The 23,588-nt window shown below is 42.1% G+C and overlaps 1 protein-coding gene across 5 annotated transcripts in view; it reads right to left on the bottom strand.

Annotated features, from left to right (window-relative positions):
* Positions 1-23,588, bottom strand: part of SORCS1 (sortilin related VPS10 domain containing receptor 1) — a 468,886-nt gene that overhangs the window by 282,776 nt on the left and 162,522 nt on the right. For all 5 annotated transcript variants that reach the window (XM_074373660.1, XM_074373662.1, XM_074373663.1 and 2 more), the window contains exon 2: positions 11,678-11,745. In XM_074373660.1, coding sequence (XP_074229761.1) covers positions 11,678-11,745 — 68 coding nt within the window. The remainder of the gene's footprint in view (positions 1-11,677; positions 11,746-23,588) is intronic.

Below are 23,588 nucleotides of genomic sequence, written 5' to 3'. Positions count from 1 at the left end.
AGGCCAAGAGCTGTACTTGGTGCTGGAGATACAAAGATGAATAAGATAATAGGCAACCTTCAAGATGGTTCCTGTAAGGGGAATAAATACACAGAAAGTGCTAATGATTCAAAGTGAGACATCAAAAAGGAAAGCAGAAAGAGCACGTGAGCAGTGATTTATGCTGTGTGGTCAGGTAAGCGTCACAGCCATGGTGAACTACTTGTAGGTCCTGCCAAACAACCAATGGTCAGTAAAGGGAACACACAAGAGATTGTCCATGTGGAGTTCAAAGTCTGGGCTCTGGAGCTAGACTGCCTTCATTCTGAGCTCTTCTCTACTCCTTAGTATCCTTGTGACCCTGGGCACAAGTTTTCTCATCTGTAAAATAGGTACAACATAGTACCAAACTCAGAGGGTACTGAGAGGATTAATTTATATTTGATACGTATAAAGCACTTAGAGTGGTGCTTAGCACATAGGAAATCATCAGAATAAATGGCTATCATTATTATCAATTAGACAAATAGAATGGTAGGAAAAAGGCATTATAAGCAAAGAACAAGACCACAGAAGTACAAGATCCAAGGTTTTTTGTTTGTTTGTTTTGTATTATTTATTGTGTGTTTAGTAGGTGATGTACATTTAACATAAATGTCACTATAATTATATGAGATAAATACTATTAGTAAGACCTTTTTTTGATGGATGAGGACATGAAACAGAGAGATTAAGAACCTCCCCTTCATCTCAGAGCTGGTCAGTCAGCACAGCCTGGATTTATGCCCAGGCATACACCGCCCAAGCCCATTTTGTTTATGGAACGGCCTTCTGAGGGCACATGGTGTTTGACAGAACCTACAAGTAGTTCACTAAGGATGGAACATAAGATGATCACCCTTTATTGAGAATTCTACTAAGTGGAGTGATCAAAGTCAAGGAAAATATATAAATACCTATCAAGAGAAAGACCCCAAAGGTCAATTGAGAGTCCAGAAAATTAAACTCCAAAAATTAGACTTGGAAATATGAAAGTGTTAGGTAGTCAGGTTAGTGAGGGCACTGGGCAGATTGGTGGAGGAGAGGGAGGATGGTCTGGAAGATGGTGGTGTGCCCGCCTCCAGCATAAAGGGGCTCTACTTCCTCTAGATGAGTGCCAGCAAGAAACTGGTTAGAATCTGACAGCCACAACTGCTTGGTAGCAAGGACTTAACGGGACATGACCCAACGCTCGTTGTAATGTAATTAACATTGCAGTTTACCCCCCCCCCCCCCACCGTGGGCTTTTCTGTGTACACCATGGTTAAGGACATGCACAAAGATGTCATTCCAGGGGCAAGAGCCGTCAATCAATCAAGAGACCACCTCTAAGCGAGGGTATAAGAAAAAGGGCGAACAAAGACCACCGCTTTTCCCCCTTGGATCAGCCCGCCTCCTGTTCTTGGAGGTGTACTTTTCCTTTTCTAAATAAATCCTTTAAAAATCTTTCACTACACAACACACTGTCTTCTGACTGTAATCTTATCTTTCAGGTAAGACAAGAACCAGGGTCTTTTTCCTTTTTCTTTTGAGGTAACAAAATAAGCCAAAGTTTGGCATGGGCTCCAGAGCAAATTGTGGTAAGAGGAAAAAAAGTGACGAGAAAGGAAACCAACATCACCTCACGGTGACATCGGGCTGGCCCCTCTCTCTTGACAAAGACATTGTGGTGACTACCAGATGTGGTCCACAAGTCTTAGCCTTGGAGTTAGTGCCACTTGGAGAAAATCTATCATAACCAGATCAGAGAGGGCTGCTGGGTGTTCCCTCAAGATGCAGAGGTGCGCTGTCACGAATATCTCAGGACCGTGGGGGACCTGACAAGCAGATCCAGCTGTTCCACATGCCTGCAGGGAAACAGCTCCTCCTCCTACAGAGCTGAGTGGATTTCTTAACAGCGGCTTTAATAAAAGGCTTTTCTGATTAACTCCTCTTGCTCTGACCAGTTCCTCTTCCCAGAGTCTCCTGGGGGCTAGATCTGTTCTAAGTTTAATGTTATAAAAAGTCACTCTCCTCTGGATAGTATTTCTTAAGTGTTCTTTAGACATTTAACACCGGCTTGGATTGGAGGTCCTGCTGTTTCACTCTTTGTCCTCCCTCAGTCCCCACCTTCACTTTCTTCTCTGTTTAGCACAGATCCCCTCATCTACCACTTCCCCTCCCCAATCCCTCACTCTTGTCCTTCTCCAGTGCGTCTCTGGAACTCGGTAACCAGCTGCCTCTTGAGTAGTACACACGGCTCTCTAGGGTGGAGGCACAGCCCTGCTAACCCCAGTCTTAACCTTGGTGGGGTTCTCAGCATTGCCCAGCACAGCACCTACATGTCCCTAAGTTGTCCCTCCTCAGGTCTCCTCTGCAGCTCCTTCAAACCCTCAAGCCTCTCCTCAAGTTCATTACCACTCACCAGACACCCAAATGGCAGGAGCATCCTCAACACCTGGTCTCCCAGGAAACCTGATCTTTGTCTCAGGCAAGCTCTACTCTGGCTTCCCTTCTTGGTGAAAGAGACACTCCTCTTCCGCCCACCCCTCACCCACCTTGATCTACCAGGGCTGGCTCATCCCCCATATAAGCTCTAAATCCATACCCTCTCTGCCACTCAATCCTCTACCAGTTTTAGTCCCTCCTAAGTTCTACATTTTCAATCTCTTTCCACTGTTTTAGTCCCCATAACACATGATCAGGGTTATCCTCAAAGAAAGAAAGATATTCCTTTATTCTATGACCTCCTTTACGCAAAATCATATTTCTTCCTTTATGTCCCTTCATGGCTTCTTCTTTGAAAGAGTTGTCTCCATATCCTTTTCTCAGTCACTAGGGGTAAGTGCCCAGTAGATGTCGGCAGAGCAGGCGTATGCAGTAAATAACCTTGCAATTCACTGGACATCCAAGACAAAAGCAGGAAAGTTATTGCAGAAATATCTCTTTCACCTTCTCGCTCATCCACCTGGTCCTGTTCATTCTCCCTTTATAAGATCACCACCACCACACCCCATATCCCATTCTCCATTCCTTCATGCCCTAAGAAAAGTCAGCGCCTTCTCATCCCTTCTTATCTCATTGACTACTGTTCTCACGGTCACCAGCTCTGTTTTTTTCCAAGTCAATTCTCAACACAACACCAAGATAAGTTTTTTCTAAAATTCACATTTCATCAAGTTTTTCCCTTGCCCTAAGCCTTTCAGTGGTGCATTGCTTCATCTACGATGTCAGAATAATTAAGCACAGAAGAATATGAACTGCCCCATTCTATCTTTCCAAAGTCATCTCCAAGTTCCCTGTCCTTACACAGATTGTGTTGCAATCTTACATAGTTTCCTCAGTACACCCTGCTCTCAGCACAGAGAGGAGCCTGGAACACAGTGTGTACTGAGTCAATACACAATTAGCCTCCTTTACTAGTGTGACTCCTACTTGTTCTTCAGGATTCAGATCAGGTGTCCTTTCCTCCAGGAAGCTTTCCCTTCCCTGACCCAGGGCATGTTACAGTACCTCTATTATGATACTTAACATACTAATATAATCTCTTCTTTATTTGTCTCTCTCTCCCATCAGACTGTGAATTCCTTAAGGGCAACAATCAGATCTTATTTGTATCTGGATACACACCATTTACCATGATTCCAGGCACATATTTATTTACACATTCAATTAATTTGACAAATCTCACTTGAATGCCTATGTGCCAGGCACTTTCCTGGGCATTTGAGATACAACAGAAAGTGAGATACACAGTATCTCTGCCCTCAGGGAGCTTACAGTCTAGTGGTGGCATCAGCCAATAAACAAGTAATAAACAGAATCGTGGATCATGACACGTGCAGTGAATGAAATAAACAAAGAGCTATAGTAGAAAGACACAAGAGACCTCTTTTTAATAAGGTGGATATAAATGGCTTTTCAAAAATAAGGTGATATTCAGGCTGAGACTTAAAATATGAGGAGGAGCTAGTCATGTTGACTGAATGAGACTGTATGTTGGGAGAAGGCAAGAATTAAATCTTGTCCTGGGTATCTTTTGACCTTCTTTGTGCCCAGGACAGAGCTCTATACCCAGACAGCATTTAATCTCCATGGTTTAATTACTTATTAATAATAAGCTCAAGTTTTGACTTCAAAGGACAGACCAAAGCATCCAGTGAGGAGAAAAGCCTTTGGGAGATTACGACGATATGGATGCACTGGGCTCCAATTGGATGGCGGTGATCTAAATCTCAAGGGACCCCAGGGATGTACGAGTCCACCACGTGGGGTTCAATGGCAAAGTAGCAAAACCAGAACTGACACTCTAACCACTTCCTGAATCTATAACCAGGTTGGATACTGGGATGCCAGTTGCTCCATGTTTTGTTTTGTTTTGTTTTTTCTCTAGTAAACTTGTCTTTATTGTTTCCTGGGGTCATATTGACAAAGTTACTAGACATCAGGGCAGTGACTGCTTTTGTGTGTATCTCACCTGCTACTTGCTAAAACGAGAAGCGGAGAACCCAGCACAGCCAATCACTGCAGCAAGGGAGGAGAGTAAAGATGCTTTCTGAGGCCAGACCCTCAGAGACTCAGGAAGGTCTGCTGTCTCTGAGACGGCTCAGCCAGACCCTTGTGGAAACAGCCTTCTTGGTGGTGTACCGGAAGATTCTGACAAAAACAAGCGGGCTAACACGCATGCATGGTGCTCTGTGGACATAAGTGGATTGCCCCACTTGAATCCGGTCTTTTCACACTTGGCCATGGCTGTGTTCTTACTCCTTGAGTGCAGTGCAATGGTATTTCACAAGATCATGTAGCACATTATCCAAAACATTTCCTATATGGGAGGCATGAGTTAAAAATGTAGGATTAGTTAAGCGTAAGAGACAGACTTGACTTTCAGAAACCCTAAATCATTACTTAATATACTGTTTTGAAGCAAAAATTAAAAAAAATTAATGATACTTAACTATGCACTATGTTCTATTTTAGGTGCCTGCAAACAGCAATAACTAAGACACGGTCGCAGTCTTTGAGTTTCCAGGCTAGTGTGGAAACAGACAAACGTGGATGATATCTTGTGCATAACTTTTACACTGCAGTTGCCACACTTCTACAATCACCCACTGAGTGTCTGCCCTTCATGAGGTTTTGAGTTTTTGCAGGGAACGAACAATTTCTTCCTCATATTTTTATTCCCAGTGTCTACCTAGCACAGTGCCTAGTACAGAATAGAGGGCTATTAGATATTTGTTAAACAGAACCCAATAGATATACATCTGATAACCATTATAAGACAAAGATACATAAGACGCTACAGGGTTACTGAGGAAGGAACAATCACCTTTGATTGGAGGGGGCAAGGAGACAGGGGGTCAACAGTGCCACAGACCAATAAACATAAAAAGATGCTCAGTATCACTAGGAGTTGGGGAAATAGCCCTTAAAACACTGCGATCAAGACACCATTTTCACTCAACAGACTAGCAAAAGTTTAAGTATTGAAAATACCCAGTGTGGGAGAAATCATAGGGAAACATACAGTCTGCTACTGCTTGTGGGTAGGTGAATTAACCCAACCATCTCAGAAAGTAATCTCAGGTATCTACTGACATTATAAACGCATTTGGTTTTGATACAGCAACATCACCTTTAGGACTCCACAGTACTTGCCAGAGAGAAAATTACCAAAATGTAAGAACACATTTACAGACGCGTTTACTGAAGCACTATATGTAACAGCAAATATTGTGAAATAGATCACGACCCAATAAAAAGCTCAGGGAGAGGCAGTGTAGCTTGGTGTTAAGAGAACACACCCAGGAACCAGCTGTGACACCCACCGACTGCATGACCACTGGACACATCACTTCATTTTCCTAAGCCTTACTTCTCTCATCTGTAAACCTAGGATACTAATAGTACCTCTTTTACAGGGCTGTCATGACAATAAAAAGCACTGAGAACACTTCCTGGCACACAAGAAGTACTATGCAAGTTAATTAAACATGCAGTTGTTAAATTTAGTATACAACATCCACATTATTTGGTGCTTATAAACCTGACCCATTTTTGTAAAATGTATTCATCTGGACAGATACCCAAGACTCATTCTTAAGTGACAATAACAGGTCGTCAGAGTCCTATGAATATTTACTCCTATTTCTTTAAACAAACAAAAAAGTGGTCCTGACATACATATATATCTGTTAGTATTTTTGAGTTGGATCCTAACAATATGGACAGTATCCCCCAATACTCTTAGCATCACTGACTTCAGGGAACCTGGATCTGTGTGGGAAGTAAAAGACTACTAACATTTTTTCTTTTTTGCCTGTGCATTGTTTGGCACATTATAGTGAGCATATCTTCTTTTTTAGAAAAATTTTTTGAATAGTAAGATTTAATATAATGAATTTATAAGTACAGGACCCACAGCAGCTTTGTATGACACAAATATGGGGGTGGGAATTATAAAACTCAAAGGATTCCAGAACTCAAAGCATCCCTGATCCTGCCTGTTGGGGAGCTTGGCTCTCCCCCGGGGGCCAATGGGGAGGCACTAAACACATGCAATCACAGGGATAAACATCATTACTGGATATGCGTAACACGAAGAGTCCTCTTGCAGGGAGATTAGCACCCTCTAGCTTCCTTCTCCTTGTCCTTCTACTTCTCCATCTCCTCCTCCTCCTCCTTCTCCATCTCCTCCTCCTCCTCCATCTCCTCCTCCTCCTCCTTCCCCTTCCCCTTCTTTTTTTTAGGGTGGCTATCCCAGTTCTCTGTCTTTGTATTTGTAGCTAACTGAAAGCTGGATTGGATGGCAAAACATCTTTCAAAACTGTGACTAACAATCTTATCCAAGCCGCCCTCTGCTTCGCCCCTGAAAAGTGGGAAGGGAGAGATGTCTAGCTAATGGGAATGCCGCACAGGGTTGGCGAGAGTCACCATCTTCAGGTCAGCGTCTGTCGGCCTGAAACCCTGGAGCTCTGCAGACAGTCCAAGCTGTAGCCAACCCCATACAGACGCAGCCTCAAGGTGCGCCACTGCCATCGTCTCCACAAAGACTGGGGAGCTGCTCTTGATAATGGCTACGTGGAACGCCAACGAAGAGACAAGGCGACTCCGGTGGTAAGGACACAGATCTGGCCCCAGTACAGAGCCGCCTAGACAGCCTAGCGCATTCTCTCCACTTTAACCACGGCGTTCCTTTGTCCCCTCACAGCAGGCATTGCTACCTGAGAAGGGCAAAACTTTGGAGATCTGTTCCAAAGCTCGTGCTTCACGTGAATCTGAAAATTCACATGGCCAGCAAGCTCAACGACAGACACATGGCAGGCTGTGTGTCCCTTTAAGAGAACAGCCTTTAGCCCTCCCAGAATTGCCTGGGGCTTTCCACCGGCTAAGCCTCTCAGCAGAGTGCTGATTACCCTGGCACAGAGGGGAAAAAGATTAATATATTTCTTCTCAGAGATACTGTATCTAGATTTTGACATTTTATTCGTCTCAACCTTTCTGCTTATCTCGCTGCCAGATGGTAAAAACACCAGCTCGACCAAATCTCAAAGCTTAATCCACTGTAAGGCAGAGAAGATTCTGAGGTGTAGTTAATTGTTCTGTGTCAGATCATCCCCCTTTCCTCCCGTGTGACTCCCTGGGTGAACGGACAACACAAAACAAAACAAAATCAACAACTTGCTCCAGGATTAAGGTGTAATCAATGACAAGACCAACGGGGAGCAAAAGCTCATTAATTTGGTAGAGCGGTTTCTCACTCTGTCAGCCAGGGTCTGTCGATGCAGCGAGGTTTAAGGCTCGAACACCACTGCAAGGTCAGTTGCCTCTTGGCCTCTCTCCTACTCTGGCGCCCCAAAGGCGACTGCCACTTTGGACTATTCAGCGGGTAAAAGTTGTGAAGAATACAGGCTCAATGGAAAAGTGCATGGATCTATTTGTTGGACAAGAGGCCATTTCCCTGTTGCCCAGGACTTTTCTGGAATAGGGCAAATACTGCTCAAAATGTCACAGTGCTTTGAAAACCGTATTTTTAATATACATATATAATAATCATATATATTATATATATATGATTAAAATGTTATTTGCTTATGTATGGCAAGAGCCACCAGAAGCAGATGGGACTCTAGAAGATCAATCAGCAGTGAAACGACTGAAGTTTATTCACTAACACACCTGGAAATGTGTGGCCTATTATTTACAAACTGTGTGACCTTGGCACCTTGTAAGAATGAATTGGAAGGATGCATAAGGTGTGTCAAGCACTTAGCATTGTGCCTGACACACAGTGAGTGCTCAATCAAAATTAGCTTTTATTATTGTTGTCATGATTTTCATTATAAACAGCATCCTTGCTGTTTCCATGAAACCAGCATAGTGTTCAGTTTAAGGACGAAAAGTTTAGCTAAGAAGAGACAGTATATACATGAGCAAAGTAAAGAAGCAACGCTATCCTCGTGTCTTTATTACAACACTTCACCGTTGTACGCCGGTTTGTCTATTGACATTAGGCTTCACATCCTCTGGGATCTGGCAGTTCTGGGTGCTGCATAAGTACCTTATTCAGTATATCACATAAGGCAGGTTGCATGCCTGTCCAGTCCTCTCTTGTTTTAACTGTCCACAGATCTCTGTCCCTCTAAACAATGAATCCCTGGAAGGCAGAGCCTATATGCGGTGGATCTATGTTCTCACCCACCTTCCCTTCCCTAGACAAGAACAAGCTAAGGCGTAAAGGAGTTAATAAACAGCTCGGTGTTGAATAAATGAGTGACAAAGAGAATTCTATGCTAATGACCATGCAGTAGGGATAACACCGCAGTATCCACGGGTCTGTCCAAGAGCAGGTACTTACTGAGAACTACCTCTGTGCTAAGTCCTGCACTCAGAGCTGCGGGGCGCATGAGAATCTATAAAAACTGGCCTGTGCCCCTAGTGAGCCTCTGATTGTTGTCACAGGCAGGTTTTCTGAGAAGAAAATACAAACTGGTGCAGGAGAAAGTGAGTCAACACTTAGCAGCCTCGTCTCCTTCAAGCAGGGCTGAACCCGATGACACGGAACCATGAGGACCGCTCCTCCTGGTCCCATCCTTGACCCATCCAGGACTGTCTCTCTCTTCCTCTATGTCAATACCCGCTAAAGGTTCCCTAAACACCAAATACGGGCACCATAAGTCACTCAAAAATGCAGCCCTGAAAAGCACTTGTGAAGAATTCTAAATATTTTGCTTTCTCCTTCCCTCTTTTCTAAATTGTATTTTCATTAAAGTATGTGGTCTTCTATCAAAGTATTAAAATGAGCATTTGCAATAGTATAGAACACCCACAGTCATACATGCCATATGTGGCAAATGACTATTGTGGGCATATTAGAAAAGCAAAATATGTGTGGGTATATTATACGTGTATGTGTGTATATGATACATATATATGCATGTTTATATGGGTGTGTGTGAGTATATATGTGTGTATGTATATATGTGTGTTTGTGTGTACATGTATTTATACACATATATACAGTGAAACTGATTCTGAGATTGAAATTGATTCTAAGTGAATTGATTCTAAGAGTGAAAAGTCAGCAGGTCATTCTTGCTACACTTTCCCAAGCCTAAGCCCATGGAGGCTGCTCCCTCAGAAGGGGGTTCTGATAAGACTGGCACATGATGTCACTTTTATTTTTTACTAACCCCTCCCTTTAAATCAGAAACAAACATTCTTCCTAGACTGGGGTATCAGCCCTAATGCCCCATCAGAGAGAAAGAAGCCTGCTAAACATGAGCTTCAACAGTTCAGAAAAAGTGGTTCCTCACATTCCTCCAACAAGCCCTTCTCACGACTCCTCAGGTTGAGAGTCATGGCTGCAGTGCCTCTGTCCCATTGAGACAGAACTGCGTATCTTTTCATTTTCTAATATGCCAAGGACACTTTCTATGGCAGATGCACTGCAGAATAAAAGCTGACTTTTACTTTCATACATATACATACGTTAGAGAAATCCACCAAAGCATAAACTTACTCAGTCACAAAGATGCTGACAAAAAGGTACTGAATTTAAACAATACAGCAGGTGTCAGGCCCTTCATGCAACAAATAACTATACTTTTTGAGGCTCCTACCAAACTCCCCACACTTTAATTCAGTTACATAATTTCCTTGGGACAGAAATTCTACATAACCGATCTCCTCTAGTTGAGGAAGGAGTTCAATCACTGAAATGCCTGACAACAAATAAAAGAACAGAATCAAGCCTTTTCTTTGGTCTACCAGGGTTCTTCTAATACACAGGACAATTTATTTGGGGCTTCTTGCACATAGTGTCAAGCTTACTGGAAAACAGACGTTAGGTAAAAATGAAATTTAATGAACGGTCTTCTTGTGGGGTACGGTAGATTCCTTTCAGGTGTCTATTCAATCCGTGATCCTCCTCTTGTCTGACAACTGCATTCCCCATAGAGGCAGACCTTGTAACCAAACTGTTACTATGTAAATCAACCTTCCCTCCCCAGGCATGGTTGACTACACTGGGTGCTGGGGGGGGAGGGGGGGACACCTGACACAAACAGGTGACTAGAGTCATTCTCCCTAGACCTCAGCACTGAGCCTGAGAGCCAGTGGCCAGTCTCTCCCAGTCATTTTCAGGAGAGGTAATGGAATCCCCCACTGATCTTACATGGTCTACACCCAGTAGCTTTGGTCTGCCCAAAGACCACTCTTGCCTTTCTGTTATTAGTATAAATAACCACTCTCACTTAGTCCCTTCTGAGTGTGTACCTGTGTGTGTGAATATTAATTATCTCTGAGATCTGTCTCCATCCTCTCCAAGGCTCAGGAATCATCACATGATCCAGGCCTGACCAATCAGAGGAGGTGCCCTCCTGGACTTCAGGGACTGGTTCAGGTGTGTGCACATGGCACAGGCTAGTGGAGAAGAGCCAGTCAGAAGGGAGATAAATGAAGCAAATCTTTACAAACAAAAGGAAATAAGAGAACATATAGTCTCCAAGAAAAAAGGAGGAGAAAATAGCTGTCTGGGTTTCTGAGGACCTTCTTCTGGGCTGGTCTCCAGTGAGTTACTCTGTTCCTAAAGGATTTGTATTAACTGCACACTCTGAATGTGTGAGGCAGTATAGCATGAGTCCCAGAGATAAAGGCATGTATACACGTGTGTGCACAGCTTTGTCCGCAGGCCCACGGGAGGGAAGTCAGGAAAGAGTGTTGCCCTGGTGGCCTGTCTGGGTTCTGCAGACCTAGAGGTGGTGATGATCCCTCTGCAAAGATCCCCATTCTTTTGTTTCTGCCCCAATAAGCTCACAGATCAGTGAGAACTGTGGGAACCGAAATGCATGAAGACAACCTAGTGAACGGTTTAGCAAAAAGATCTGACGTGACCAAAGAAGGGGTCTATAAACATTTATGCTGTACACTATAAATTGAGACAACATTGTTAAACTGACTATATTTCAAAAAAAAAAAATTAAAAATAAAAAAACCAGTAAGGATCCAGGCTTCCTGTATATAAACGCCAACCCAGGGCTAAGGGAGACAGAGGGCAAACGGAGGAAGAAAGGGTACCTGTAACCAGAAACCTTCCCAGCAGGAAAAGGGGGTGGGGGGGAGCAGGCGAGGGCGTCCTGTTTAAATTACGCAGGAATTATTATCTCGGTTTCCGTACCTCCAGAGCGAGCTCTCCGTGATGCTCCCCAGGTTATAGTCGTAGAGCTTCGTCAAAATGAGAATCACCTGCAGGCAAAAGAAGACACCAAGGTTAGTCTCAGACAATTACAATCTCAGAGAACTGAAATGGCCCATGGGAGGGCTTAGAATTCCTTTAATGGGTGCTTAACATAATTGAATGAATTGTTGCAGCATCGCTTACACTGACTGGGGAAGGGTTTGACTGTGTCTTCCCTTAAATGGCTCAAGCCGGGTCCCCTCCCTAACCTTCTTCCTGTTACCAAGCAGCAAGTGTTACCTGCCCATCCAGGCATTTCTAATTCTGGTGGGTTTAACACTTTCAGGGAAGACTAGCAGAGTGGTCAGATATGCACCCTACAAGGAGATAGTCACTGAGCATTTGGTTGAGAAAGAGGAAGGTCAGTGATGAAGGTCCCAGCCCTATAGGCTACACCAGACTTGGCAGGTTACCTTGCATTTCTGAACCTCAACATGCTATCTCTCAGAAAGGGGTTAACTTAGGTAATAAATGCAGATTACCGTTCAATTAGCATGAGATTCTTAAATGTTACTTCCTTTCCTTTCTTTCCTCTGTAGGTTTGGCTTTATCTATTTCTTCTGATCCCCCAATTTCTGGGAAAGCCATTGGACAGAAGCCACAAAGACCAAGAAACAACATTTTAACAGGAACAAATCTATGTTTTATGGGGTCCTGAAGTTTACAGAATTTGGGGAGCCCTTCATAACAAACAAAATATAACATAATGAATTCAAATCTTCAAAGAACACATCCTGGGAAGGGGCCAGTGCAATTAGGGACACTGAAACTGAAGCTTCGTTAGCACCACAGCAAATCCTCCTCTGATTTTAACTTGTTGCTTTTTTCAACTTCAATCAGAGATAGCCAGACTATTTAGTTAATGCTTTCAGAACTCAACACTTACGAAGTATTTATAAGGAGCCCAGTATTTTGCCTGATGCCAGCAAAGAACATAAATACAGATGAGGCTGGGCAGTCTGTGATCCACTGAAACTCATGCCCATGTGGCAGCTGGAGAAAGCTGCAGATTTGGCACCTACAGCCATGACCTGGTTCCCCCTGGTTACCTAAAAAGCACAGGAGACTCGGGAAGATTCAGCAGAGCAGCGTGGTCCTAACCACAGATGTTCTCAGTCCTTACTTGCTCTCCTTCCATAAGGAAAAAAGCCTAGTAGATCTGCTTCGTTTTCTGTTGAAGTTCATTATTTCTCTCCTGATACTAATAACATAGAACAGTTGGCCCAGTCCTGCTGTTTCCAACTCAGCAGAAGAATGTTGACATCAGTTTCCCAGATTTTCTCTGAAGGCCAAGGGATCAGTTCTAGCCACAGTGAGCACAGAACATTCTAACCTTGAATTCCAAGGCAGCAAACTACCCAGAATGCTGAATCCCTCCAAATTCCACTCTGCTAGCACAGGGCTTGCTTTACTAAACGCACGAGCATCAATAAGCAGACTCTGACTGCTTCTTTCCCAGCAAGCAAACTGGAACTCCAAGACCTTAGGTCTGTTCTAAGTTCAAGGGACTGAAGAACCTTAAACTTGGCAGGTTCCCAAGACAGGTAGAAATCTGAGGACCTGTGCTCTAAGGCCATCCCTCTTTAACCACTGCACAGACCCCCTTCAAGGATCTGTTCAAAACTTACTTCTTTACTTCCTTAGCCAAACATGAGCATGTGGGAGGCACTGGGCACCCCTTGGGCGCGTCAGATGGCGTGCCTGTGGTGGGGGCATATGCTTAACAGATCTGTGTGCCAATTAAGTCACTCTAAGTGCTAAATTTCAATCACCGCCATCCCAGGAACGCTGATTAGCGGCAGTGGGGTGGCTGTTTGTTTGAAGACACAGAGTGATGTCGTTGCTTCACCACAGGATGATTTTGCCGGACAGGCCTATAAATCCCCCACCAAGAAAATCGGGGTGTGGGCATCAAGCATTTCGAGGTCATTGCTCTCTTGATACAAGACGGCAGTCAACTAAATAATGACGTTCAGCTGGTCACAAAGTGCATCTCCTGTCCATCTGATGAGGGAACTCATCAGAGCCCCAGAGGAGGAACATTTTAACCCAGCAGGTGAAGGAGTGAAGCCCCTCACACATGCACGCCGCAACTGTTTAAGCGATTCGCAGGCAGGCGGGCAGGGAAGTAAAAATCCACTCCCAGACTCTTCTTGCTGGGCTAGCACAACGAGAATGCCAGTGATACACTCAGGCAGTTTGTCAATGCTGCACCAGGAGAGGCGTCCTTTATGACATTTCAAAGCACACCTGCTTGAATCAATCTAATCTTTCTGTTTTCAGAACGAGAGCAAGGAAGAAGGGAGAACTGCTAACCTTTAGTTATGTTTTCAATCGATTATTTGAAATCTCTTTTCCCCTTCTTTCTTTCCTGTCCTGTCCACGGACATTATTTACCACCTTACTCCTGGACAGTGATGTGTCATTATGTTAGGTCTGATGTGCTGTTTGTTTGCTTGTTTTTCTATTCTGGTGAATTAGTAATACTATTTCACAGAATTACCCCTGTTAAAGGACCACAGCCAAAACCACCACAGTTATATGGGAGAGAGAGATAAACGCAACTGTCTGACTATTCTGGTCCTACTGGCTACCTTTCTGTGTATTTTTCAAATCTAAAAAAAAAAAAAAAATCACTGAAACTTATTAATCAAGTGAAATATTATATGTGTTTAAATAATATAAATGGGCATTTATTTTTATTCATCTGGTAAACAATTCTCATGTATAGATTTAATTCTGAATCTTAGTGCATAGCATTTAAGTGTAAGTCCAATCAATGAGAACAAGGCTGTTTTGATAAATACAGTCACATGAGATGGAATGTCCATGAGCATCTCATTTTCCCCTTATATCTTGTTCTCATTATATAGAAATATATATCTCAAAATATTTCTAATTGAAAACAGTGGTGACCACATAGTAATAGCTTTTTAAGGTTCCTCTTTAAATCTTAGAATACTTTCTTTAAATCACCATAATCTAAACATTGATGGTTTGACAAACTCAACCTACACATGTCAGGACCTCAGTGCCCAGTTACTTCTGGGACTTTCCACTGTGACGTGTCTGAAAATGCCCCAACCAGTCTAGAAGCTGCTCTCACCACATGTCATCTGTCCTGTTCTTTTGCTGGGGCTCCTTCCTGTCATATCCACTGCTTACACAGCTTCTGGTGGGGGTCAGGGGGCCGGTGGAGGTGGGAGGGAGGGGGAACTTCACTTTATCTACATGTATAAAGAGGATGCTGAGGCCCATCCACCCAGCTACTGTTTTCAAATCATTCATTCCCTGGAGGGTGAGAAGGCACAAGAAACCATGGCAGTCTCTGTGCGGAGATGAATGAGGGTCTTCAATGAAGAGAAGTTTTGTTTGCAGCTTCATCCTCAGCACTGAGTCAAATTTTCACTATCTGAGCTCAACAATTACCCCTTTCCCAAGAGTCTCCCAAAGCTCCTACTGAATAATTCCACCAACTGCAGCCTCTCACCCACCCCTCTGTACATGAGGGTTAAAACCATCACACAGAGAAACCATTACACAAAGAAAATGTAGTACTCCACACAACAGAATATTATTCAACCATAAAAAGAAGGAAATCTTGCCATTTGTGCCAGCATAGATGGAAATGGAGGGCATTTTTTTCTGGTAAAATAAACCAGATAAAGAAAAATAAAATACTGTATCATTTATATGCAGACATACAAACAAAAAATGACTTCACAGAAACAGAATAGAATGGTGGTTGTTGGGGGCTGGGAGAAGGGGGAAATGAAGAGATGTAAGTCAAAGGGTACAAACTTTCAGTTTTTAGTTCTGAGGATCTAAGCACAGCATGATGACTACAGTTGACACAATATTATATACTTGAAAGTTGCTGAGAGTAGATCTTAAGCTTTCTCACCAAAAAAAAAAAAAAAAAAAAGACAGAGAGAGATCTTGACTTTAGCGAGCATGACACAATGTATACGTGTATTAAAATATCTCCCTGTGTACTTAAAAATTATACGATAGAATTAATCACAGAGACAGAGACACTAGTACAGCTGCCCTCAGTATCCACAGAGGATTGGTTCCAGGACCCCCTCAGATACCCAAATCTGTGGATGCTTCAGTCCCTTATATAAAATGCCCTAGTATTTGCAAAAAACCTATGCACATCCTCCTATATACTTTAAATCATCTCTAGATTACTTGTAATACCTAATGCAATGTAAATACTATGTACATAGTCATTACCACCTAACAAGTTCAAGATTTTGTTTTTGGAACATCTTGGGTTTTTTTTTTCAGACTATTTTGAATAGTGGTTAGTTTAATTCAGGGATGCAGAACCTATGGATACGGAGGGGAGACTGTATGTGGATGACTAATAGGAGCATTCTAGTATAAAATAGCAAAAAACAGTAAAAAAATCTCCTGTTGTATCAAAACTGCATGGCAAGCCTTACATTTAGGTATGGATTAGAATAAATTAAAAGGGTAGCAGGCGAAGTTAATACATCAGATGTCTCCTTCATGCCAAGTATTTAGACACATAACACCTTAGACTGTAAGAGCATCTGTTTTTAATTAACATAAAAATGTAGTTCAGAAATGAAACTCCAAAAATTTAAGGAACCCCTAAAACACCTTCATAGTAACCCAATTCTACACAGTATACTTTGTAAAATGTCTGTAAATTGTTTTTTTCTTAATTGAAGTATACTTGATTTACAATGTTGTGTTAATTTCTGGTGTACGGCATAATGATTCAGCCATACACATATATTTTTTTCATATTATTTTTCATTATGGGCTATTATAAGATATTGAATATAGTTCCCTGTGCTATACCATAGGACCTGTTTTTTCATCTATTTTATAGGTAGTAGTTTGTATCTGTTAATCCCAAACTTCTCATTTATCCCTCCGGCCCACTTTCCTCCCTGGTAACTGTAAGTTTGTTTTCTATGTCTGTGAGTCTGTTTTTGTTTTGTAAATAAGTTCATTTGTCTCCAAGGGTCTATAAATTGATGGTGCGACTGCAGTAAATCAACAATTACTTCACACTCCCCAAGTTGTAGTGTAGGAATTCTCCATTATTTTCCTAAGGAAAGTGCGTAGTATTTTGACCCTTTGCTAACTTAAAGCACGGAAGGTGGATGGAAGGTGGGCTGGGGGGGTCAATGTAGTTCCATTCCTTCATCCTCTAAGAAGCAATGTGCATATTCCCCCAGGAGTGGCTTCTCCTAATTCTTTTGCTTAAGAGTAGCAACCTGCTTGGAAGCAGCAGGCTAATGAGAATCTTTCCTGAAGGCAGAGTCTGCCTAGCAAGCTTACTATATTCGTCCTTAACTAAGACTTCAGGGTAGCTCAGGGAGAACTAATGGACACTGAGGGAGACTGGAGGTCCACCAGGACACCTGGCCTGGCCATTGCCTTTAACCTCATCTCACCTTCATCTCTGGGAACGCCTAGAAAAGTAGGACGTGTCTCCTCATTTTTCAATTATTAATGATTTTCATTCTTTTTTTTTTCCTTCTTCTTCCTCTGTGTCTAACTGTGGAAGTGGAATCTAATCGCAGGGGAAACAAAAGTGTAGCCTTGGACTTCTTGACAGTGAGCACTTTGGCTACAAGATCCCAAAGTCTTTTCATTCCTGAGGGTCTATAGTTCTAAATCCTGAATAATGAAGGAGGTGACAGGGGTCCTAGTCTCTAAAACAAGACATTTTCTTTTGTCATGTTTTCAGTCATTAGTGATTCGGGGGAGCCTGGGCAGGTATTTCTGTCCTTGCAATGTGTGGGGAGGCTCTGCAGAACTCAGTCAGGCTGACATTCATAATACCACTCTCCTGAAGTGGGCTTGGATGAGCAATAGCAGAACCACTTTGAAGATGTCATCAAGTTGGTTCAGGGGCTGAAGCTGGCTACCTCCATCCTTCCCCAACCATCCCCAGCTTCTGCAGGCTCCACTGTTTCCTCATCACCTAGTCTCCAATGGCCACCTCTACTGCCCACTGCACCAGCTTGCCCAAGACATTAGGTTGGATGTTTTTAAGTTGTGGATGGGAGTAAATATAGTGACAGAACGTTCTAAGGGTCCTGAAGAGATACAGAACAATCTTCCATGGGGATTGCAGGCTTAAATAAAGTGTAAGAAGGGTGTTCAACAGCCAGACAGTTGTTTTGGTTTTGGTTTTTTCTCTGCCCTCTAGTTTTAGGGAAAAGAAGCAAACTCACAACAGTGGTTTCCCTACACATATGCATGCTCCAGATTGTGTCTTTGGCTCAGAAAGCATGTAGTCAACTTTCCAACTTAAACAGAGGTTCTCATTCTTTGGAGGAGCCATTAATTCTTTAAGAATCTTATCTAATAAAAGCTATGAGCATAAACAATGAATATAATGTCAGTGATTTCACTGATCTCCTGAATCCTAGGGGGGTCATGAATCCAAGAATAGGAACTTCCTATAATTCCCAGAAAATGAGAGCTTTGTTCAAAAGAAAGAACTTTCAGCTCTAAAATTCTTCACATTTAATTCAATAAACATTTATTATGCATTCTTAAGAAGCAGGATAAAAAAAAATACATGCCATGAGGACACAAAGGGAGCATAAGATTCAGTACCAGCTCCTAGAGGCTCACAGTCTGGTGGAGAGGCAGAATTGTACAAAGATGGCTACAAATCAGGAAGAAAAGGGTATGCAGCAGGAGAAAAGTGTTCATATGTTTTTGACAGCAGGAAAGAAAAGTATAATGAGGAACAGGTTCTTACAAAAGGAGGCATTCAACATAAATCCCAAAGGATGTGTATGATGCCGACGGAGTTGAGAGGCTATAGAGATGACATTCTAAGGGAAGGGAGCATGAGGATTGGGGTCCAGAGATGTGAAAGCTCACTGAGCAATAAAAAGAAAGCAAGTCCTCAGGTTTAGCTAAAGCTTAGATATGGGCAGAGACACACAAATATCAAAATAGAGATAAATTTGGCTCTACTATGAAGGGTCTTAATATTAGGATGTGCTTTGCTGAAAAGGACAAAGTCTTTAGAATCAGCAGAAGATCAGATTTTGATTCTTGGTCTAGCAACTATATCCTTCAGAATGTCTTTAGCTTAAAAAACAGAATACTAAATGACTCAGACAATAATGGGCGTATTATCTCAGATAACAGGAGGTCCTGAGTCTATGCCGTCCCAGGACTAGGTTAACCCAACGTCATCAAGGACCCAAGCAAGACACGTATTTTCTCCCTGACAGGACCTGCACTGAGTGCTACTTGCCCTTGTGTCTGCAAGGTGGCTCTAACACTTCTTTGCAGCACATGCAGACACAGCTACTCCCAGCAAAGAAAATAAAGAGCCTCTAGGGTAGATCTGCTTTTGTTTTGCTTTTTCAATTAGAAAGGAAACTCTTTTCCAAAAGCCCTCCCAACAAAATCCCTATAGTCTCAATGACCAGAATTCAGCCATATGCCCACACAGTGGATGCTATAAAAACTGAGAAAATGAGGAGCCAGTATTCTCACTTGGCATTTTCCATGGTAAGAGGTGGGCTCTGCCAACAAAGACCAACTGAGGATGGATTACTACAACCAGCAATATCTGCCTCTGCTTGACCTTGAATAAGTCACTTAAATACAGAACTGAATTTTCTTATTTAAAAAAAAATAAATTTCAGAAAAATAAGGAGACGATGTTATCTTTCTTTTCTATTTCAAAGAGTTGTGTGAAGCAAACACAATAGGAATGGGAAAACTCAGCAAATGTTAAGCTACTATGCATATGTAAAGTAGCTGCTATTATCAATAACACCTAGCATTTCTTGGATGCTTACTCTCTGTGTCTGACAGATTTTATGATTAAGGGCATTCCAAGTAATTATCTGATTTTTTTTTTCTGATGAGGAAATTGAGGCACATAGAAGCTATGTAACTTCAATTACTCAGCTAGTAAATGGGGGACAAGTTTACCTCACCTTAGGTACAGACTCTCACTCACTGTGCTTAACTCTCCCCACGGTCTACCGATTAACATGAGTAGAACTGTTCCAGAGCCCAGGCAGCACCCCCGAAGGATTCCTACTTTATGTCCAATTCAAAGTACTGAAGTCTTGTTATCTGTCAGACACAGTTCGGTACCGATCACAAACTCCTCTCTCGCTCTGCCTTCTTCCGGACATTACTGGAGTATTTTACTCCTTATAATAGACAAACTTGAGTTTTAACTTTTTTCTGACTTCAGGTCGACAGCATTTTTAGTCGTCATTTTTAATGTTTTTCTATTTTTAATTTTTGAACCCTGGTGAACCCTTTTTTAGGAGCTGAGCCCTCCCCTTAACTCACTACAGAACCTGGCTGTCCTCAAATCTGGGGTTCCTGATAATGAAAGTACACACATCTAACTGCAAATTTCAACAGGCTGTTTTATAACATCCACATTTTCAGAAGATTTATGTGAACATGTAATTGTGCTCCGTTTGAGTTATCAAAGGGAAGAGAAGTCAATAATTGCTAAACTAGATTAAGAAGCTCCAGAGGGAAGTTGAAAGGTCGGTGTGATGCACACACACTCACAACTATACACAGGCACCTGAAGTCATCAGAGGGAGGTAATCCCAGCACATACAAGCACAATTTGAAATGAAAAATCAGTAGAAAGAGTGGGATGAATTTGGGATGTGGGGCCAGCCAGAAAGCAATTAGCAGGTTTTTGCCTCTGGAAAGTCCTTAATCCCCAAATGACCTGCATGCTTTGTAGAAGCCCACACATAATTGAATGTAATGTTTATTCCTATCATATCCTCTGCATGACAGTGAAATGGTGTGTGTTAAACAGCCACTGGACCCCTCACCATGGGGAACTCAAAAGACAAGACAGTCAACAGGGATGCAGGCAGAAATGGGGCATGCAGATAACCTAACCAACACTAGGCACAGGGAAAACTGTAGCATATGGAAGAGCCCTTATGGAAAGTGCAACATTTTTTAGTGAAATTTGCTATGTCCACCCTCTGAGTCGTTTCCCAGTAGACGTCATTTGTAGCAAATATATAAGGTCACGGCTGGCACAGGAGCTGTGGGCCAATGTCCCAAGAGCTTGCATGTGAGAAAAACTGTAGCTCTCATTGGAGGCAACTCCTATCTCTTCCCCTCTGTCTGCTGAAAGTCAAGTTCTTTCTTGTTAGTAACAAGTAAAGAAATGCTTTTAATAAAAAGCTATTAAACTCTAATCCTAGAGCCAGGTCATATATTTAGCAAACAAATTCAAGCTTGTCAAATCCACCACACCTAAGTTGCTTTTGGATGCAAATCTTGAAAATAGAACCTTTGGTCTTCAACTTGCTCTTCTCTTCCCCAAAATGAGGGATGCTATCAACCTCCCACCCATACAAAAAGTACTCTCTCCTAAATCTATTAACCTTACAATGCCAAACCGAACAGACTGACTGATGACACTTTATTCCTATTTGTTTTTTCTTTTCTTCTCTTTTTTGAATAATAAAAAAAGAGGATAACTTCCCAAACACGGATTCATATCCAGTGGATAATGGTGACCATTTCATAGGGTTCTTCCTTTATTTAAATTACTCTGCCCTAAGTTATACTCTGTTTTAATCTTCTGCATTATACCAGGAGAAGTAGGGAGATGCTACATTAAATACGTTTTTTCTAGGCAAGAGCCAGATATCAGCACCAATGTGATCCCAGAAGAGTTCCAAGATTAAACGATTGCACAAAATATGAGGAAAATGCATATTCAAGACCAACCCTCTCTACAGAGGGATAGTAAAACAGAAACATTAAAAAGAACCAGAGACCCAAAGGCAAAGCCTGAAGACATGAAAGCAACTGAGGCTAGAGTGTAGGGGAGAGGAGCCAGCAGCTCCGGGGTGGTTTGGGGCGCTACAATGCAAGGAACCCATGGGGACCGTCCCCTGCAAGTCCACTGTTTCACAGTTAAAGAAACAAACCATATATCACATTCTCCTCATCCCTCTCCTCATGCTTAGGAGGGAATGGGGATTATATCCAAACCATCCCCCTTTGAGTTAGTCCCTATTCAAATCAGGCCACCTGTTACTTAGTTACAGAAACACAAATAATGCAGAGAATAATTCAGAGTTGCAAAACAATAAGAACATATTTCTTGCATTATCTTTTCTCTGGAAATCTGGAAAACAAAGAAAGCAAACCTTCCATATGCTTAAGTAAAAGGGGTACAAACCTGAGCTTGGTAGGCAGGAGAGACAGATGATGTGAATGGAGAAATTCCCCTTTACCTTCTCTGAGGCACTGATCTGAGAAAGATAGCTCTCCAAGATCTCAAACCACTGTCTGTCTGAATTATAGACATTACCTAAACATTCAGACTCTGGCTATGTGAGAATCCACGCACAAGGTGAACACACCATTAAGCAGCAAACAGCCTGTTAATGATGTGGGGACCCTTCTGTTCATATGTGTCCTTATCTTTAGCTTCGACAGAAAGAAATGAAGTAAGACTTTCCGTTTCCACTTCTCCATCTTGGGTTTTACGCTGTTATTCATGGGTCTGAAGAGGTTAAACCGATTTTTGAAAAGATTAGTTTTCAAGGTGAACACACCACCCAGGAAGCTAATAAATACAGATATGCATATTATGGTCCAAGTGTCAGACAATGAACCTCAAGAAGACACCAGAATAAAGAATGAAAAGAACATAATTTTCCAATTTTTTTTGTTTTTATTTTCTCTTCTCATTTACCATCCAGTGCAATGAACAAAAGCAATAAGAGTAACACACTAAAATACTAGAAATAGTTCAAATGAGGGAAGTTCAAACATTTTCCTTTACTAGGGGAAAGTCTTAAGGTGGGCCCAAGAAGGAAGAGAAATAACTAAACGGTAACAACTGGCATCTCTATCAGCAGGTCTTCTGTCTTCTGAGTGCTGAAGTGTGGTGAGGCACAATTTGCCTAGAAGGAAATTCAAAGCTTAAAAAAGCTGGCTTGAAAGTGAAATTCAAAGAACACCTTGAAATCCCAAGTAAATACATTAATAAATAATAAAGATTTCTGTTGGAGGAAAAATCCTATAGAAGTTAAGTGACTTTTATATATTCCTTGTCATTTAGTCACAGAACAAACGCTTCTACGTGATTCTAATTCTAAATCCTCTACAATGGCATCTAGATGGCTGGTGGATGGTTATAAAAGAAAAAAAATTGCATTTTGCCACTCATTGAAGAGAAACTTAAGACAAAATTGGGAGGGAGGGACTGGAAAGATCACCTAACTCCAATCACCGCTTTTGACAAATGGTGTAGGTTATACTTTTAGGAGACTCAATATTTTAATAAGGAGCTTCTGAGAGTAAAGAATAATCTTAGCAAACCATATGCTGATTTGGGGCATGAAGCCGGGGTTCCTAGGTACCAAGGACTGTTCTCAGATGGGAGAGCTGGGAGTTCTGGGCTGTGGACTGCAACTGGGAGGCCTAGGCAGAGGTTTGGGGAAGATGAAAATCACACAATTTGGGGACCTCACTATCAGAAAAATAATGCGAAATTGTTAATGAGATTTCACAGTGAATATTTAATATAATGACAAATTAGATCACAACAAATTACCAGTGCCTTAAAGATTTGCATGCTTTTCTTTTGAGATATCTTTAAGCAGTTTGGCAGAAATGAGGAAATAGAAATGTTTTCTGATTGCAATCTAGCTTCCACTCTCCATCTAAAACAATCTACAACTCCTCGAAACCCAGCATTCACAGGCACCCGTGCCTATGAAGGCTCTGAATCTGAAGCTTCATTAATTTCACCGTAAATCCACCTTTACGTGGGATTCCACATTAGATGCTTATTAAATCTTCTCAATGGAGC

The sequence above is a fragment of the Camelus bactrianus genome, chromosome 11, assembly GCF_048773025.1.
Source record: "Camelus bactrianus isolate YW-2024 breed Bactrian camel chromosome 11, ASM4877302v1, whole genome shotgun sequence".
In the NCBI taxonomy this organism is placed as follows: Eukaryota; Metazoa; Chordata; class Mammalia; order Artiodactyla; family Camelidae; genus Camelus; species Camelus bactrianus.
Note: the sequence above shows the minus strand (reverse complement) of the source record. Positions and strands in the feature narration are given on the sequence as shown.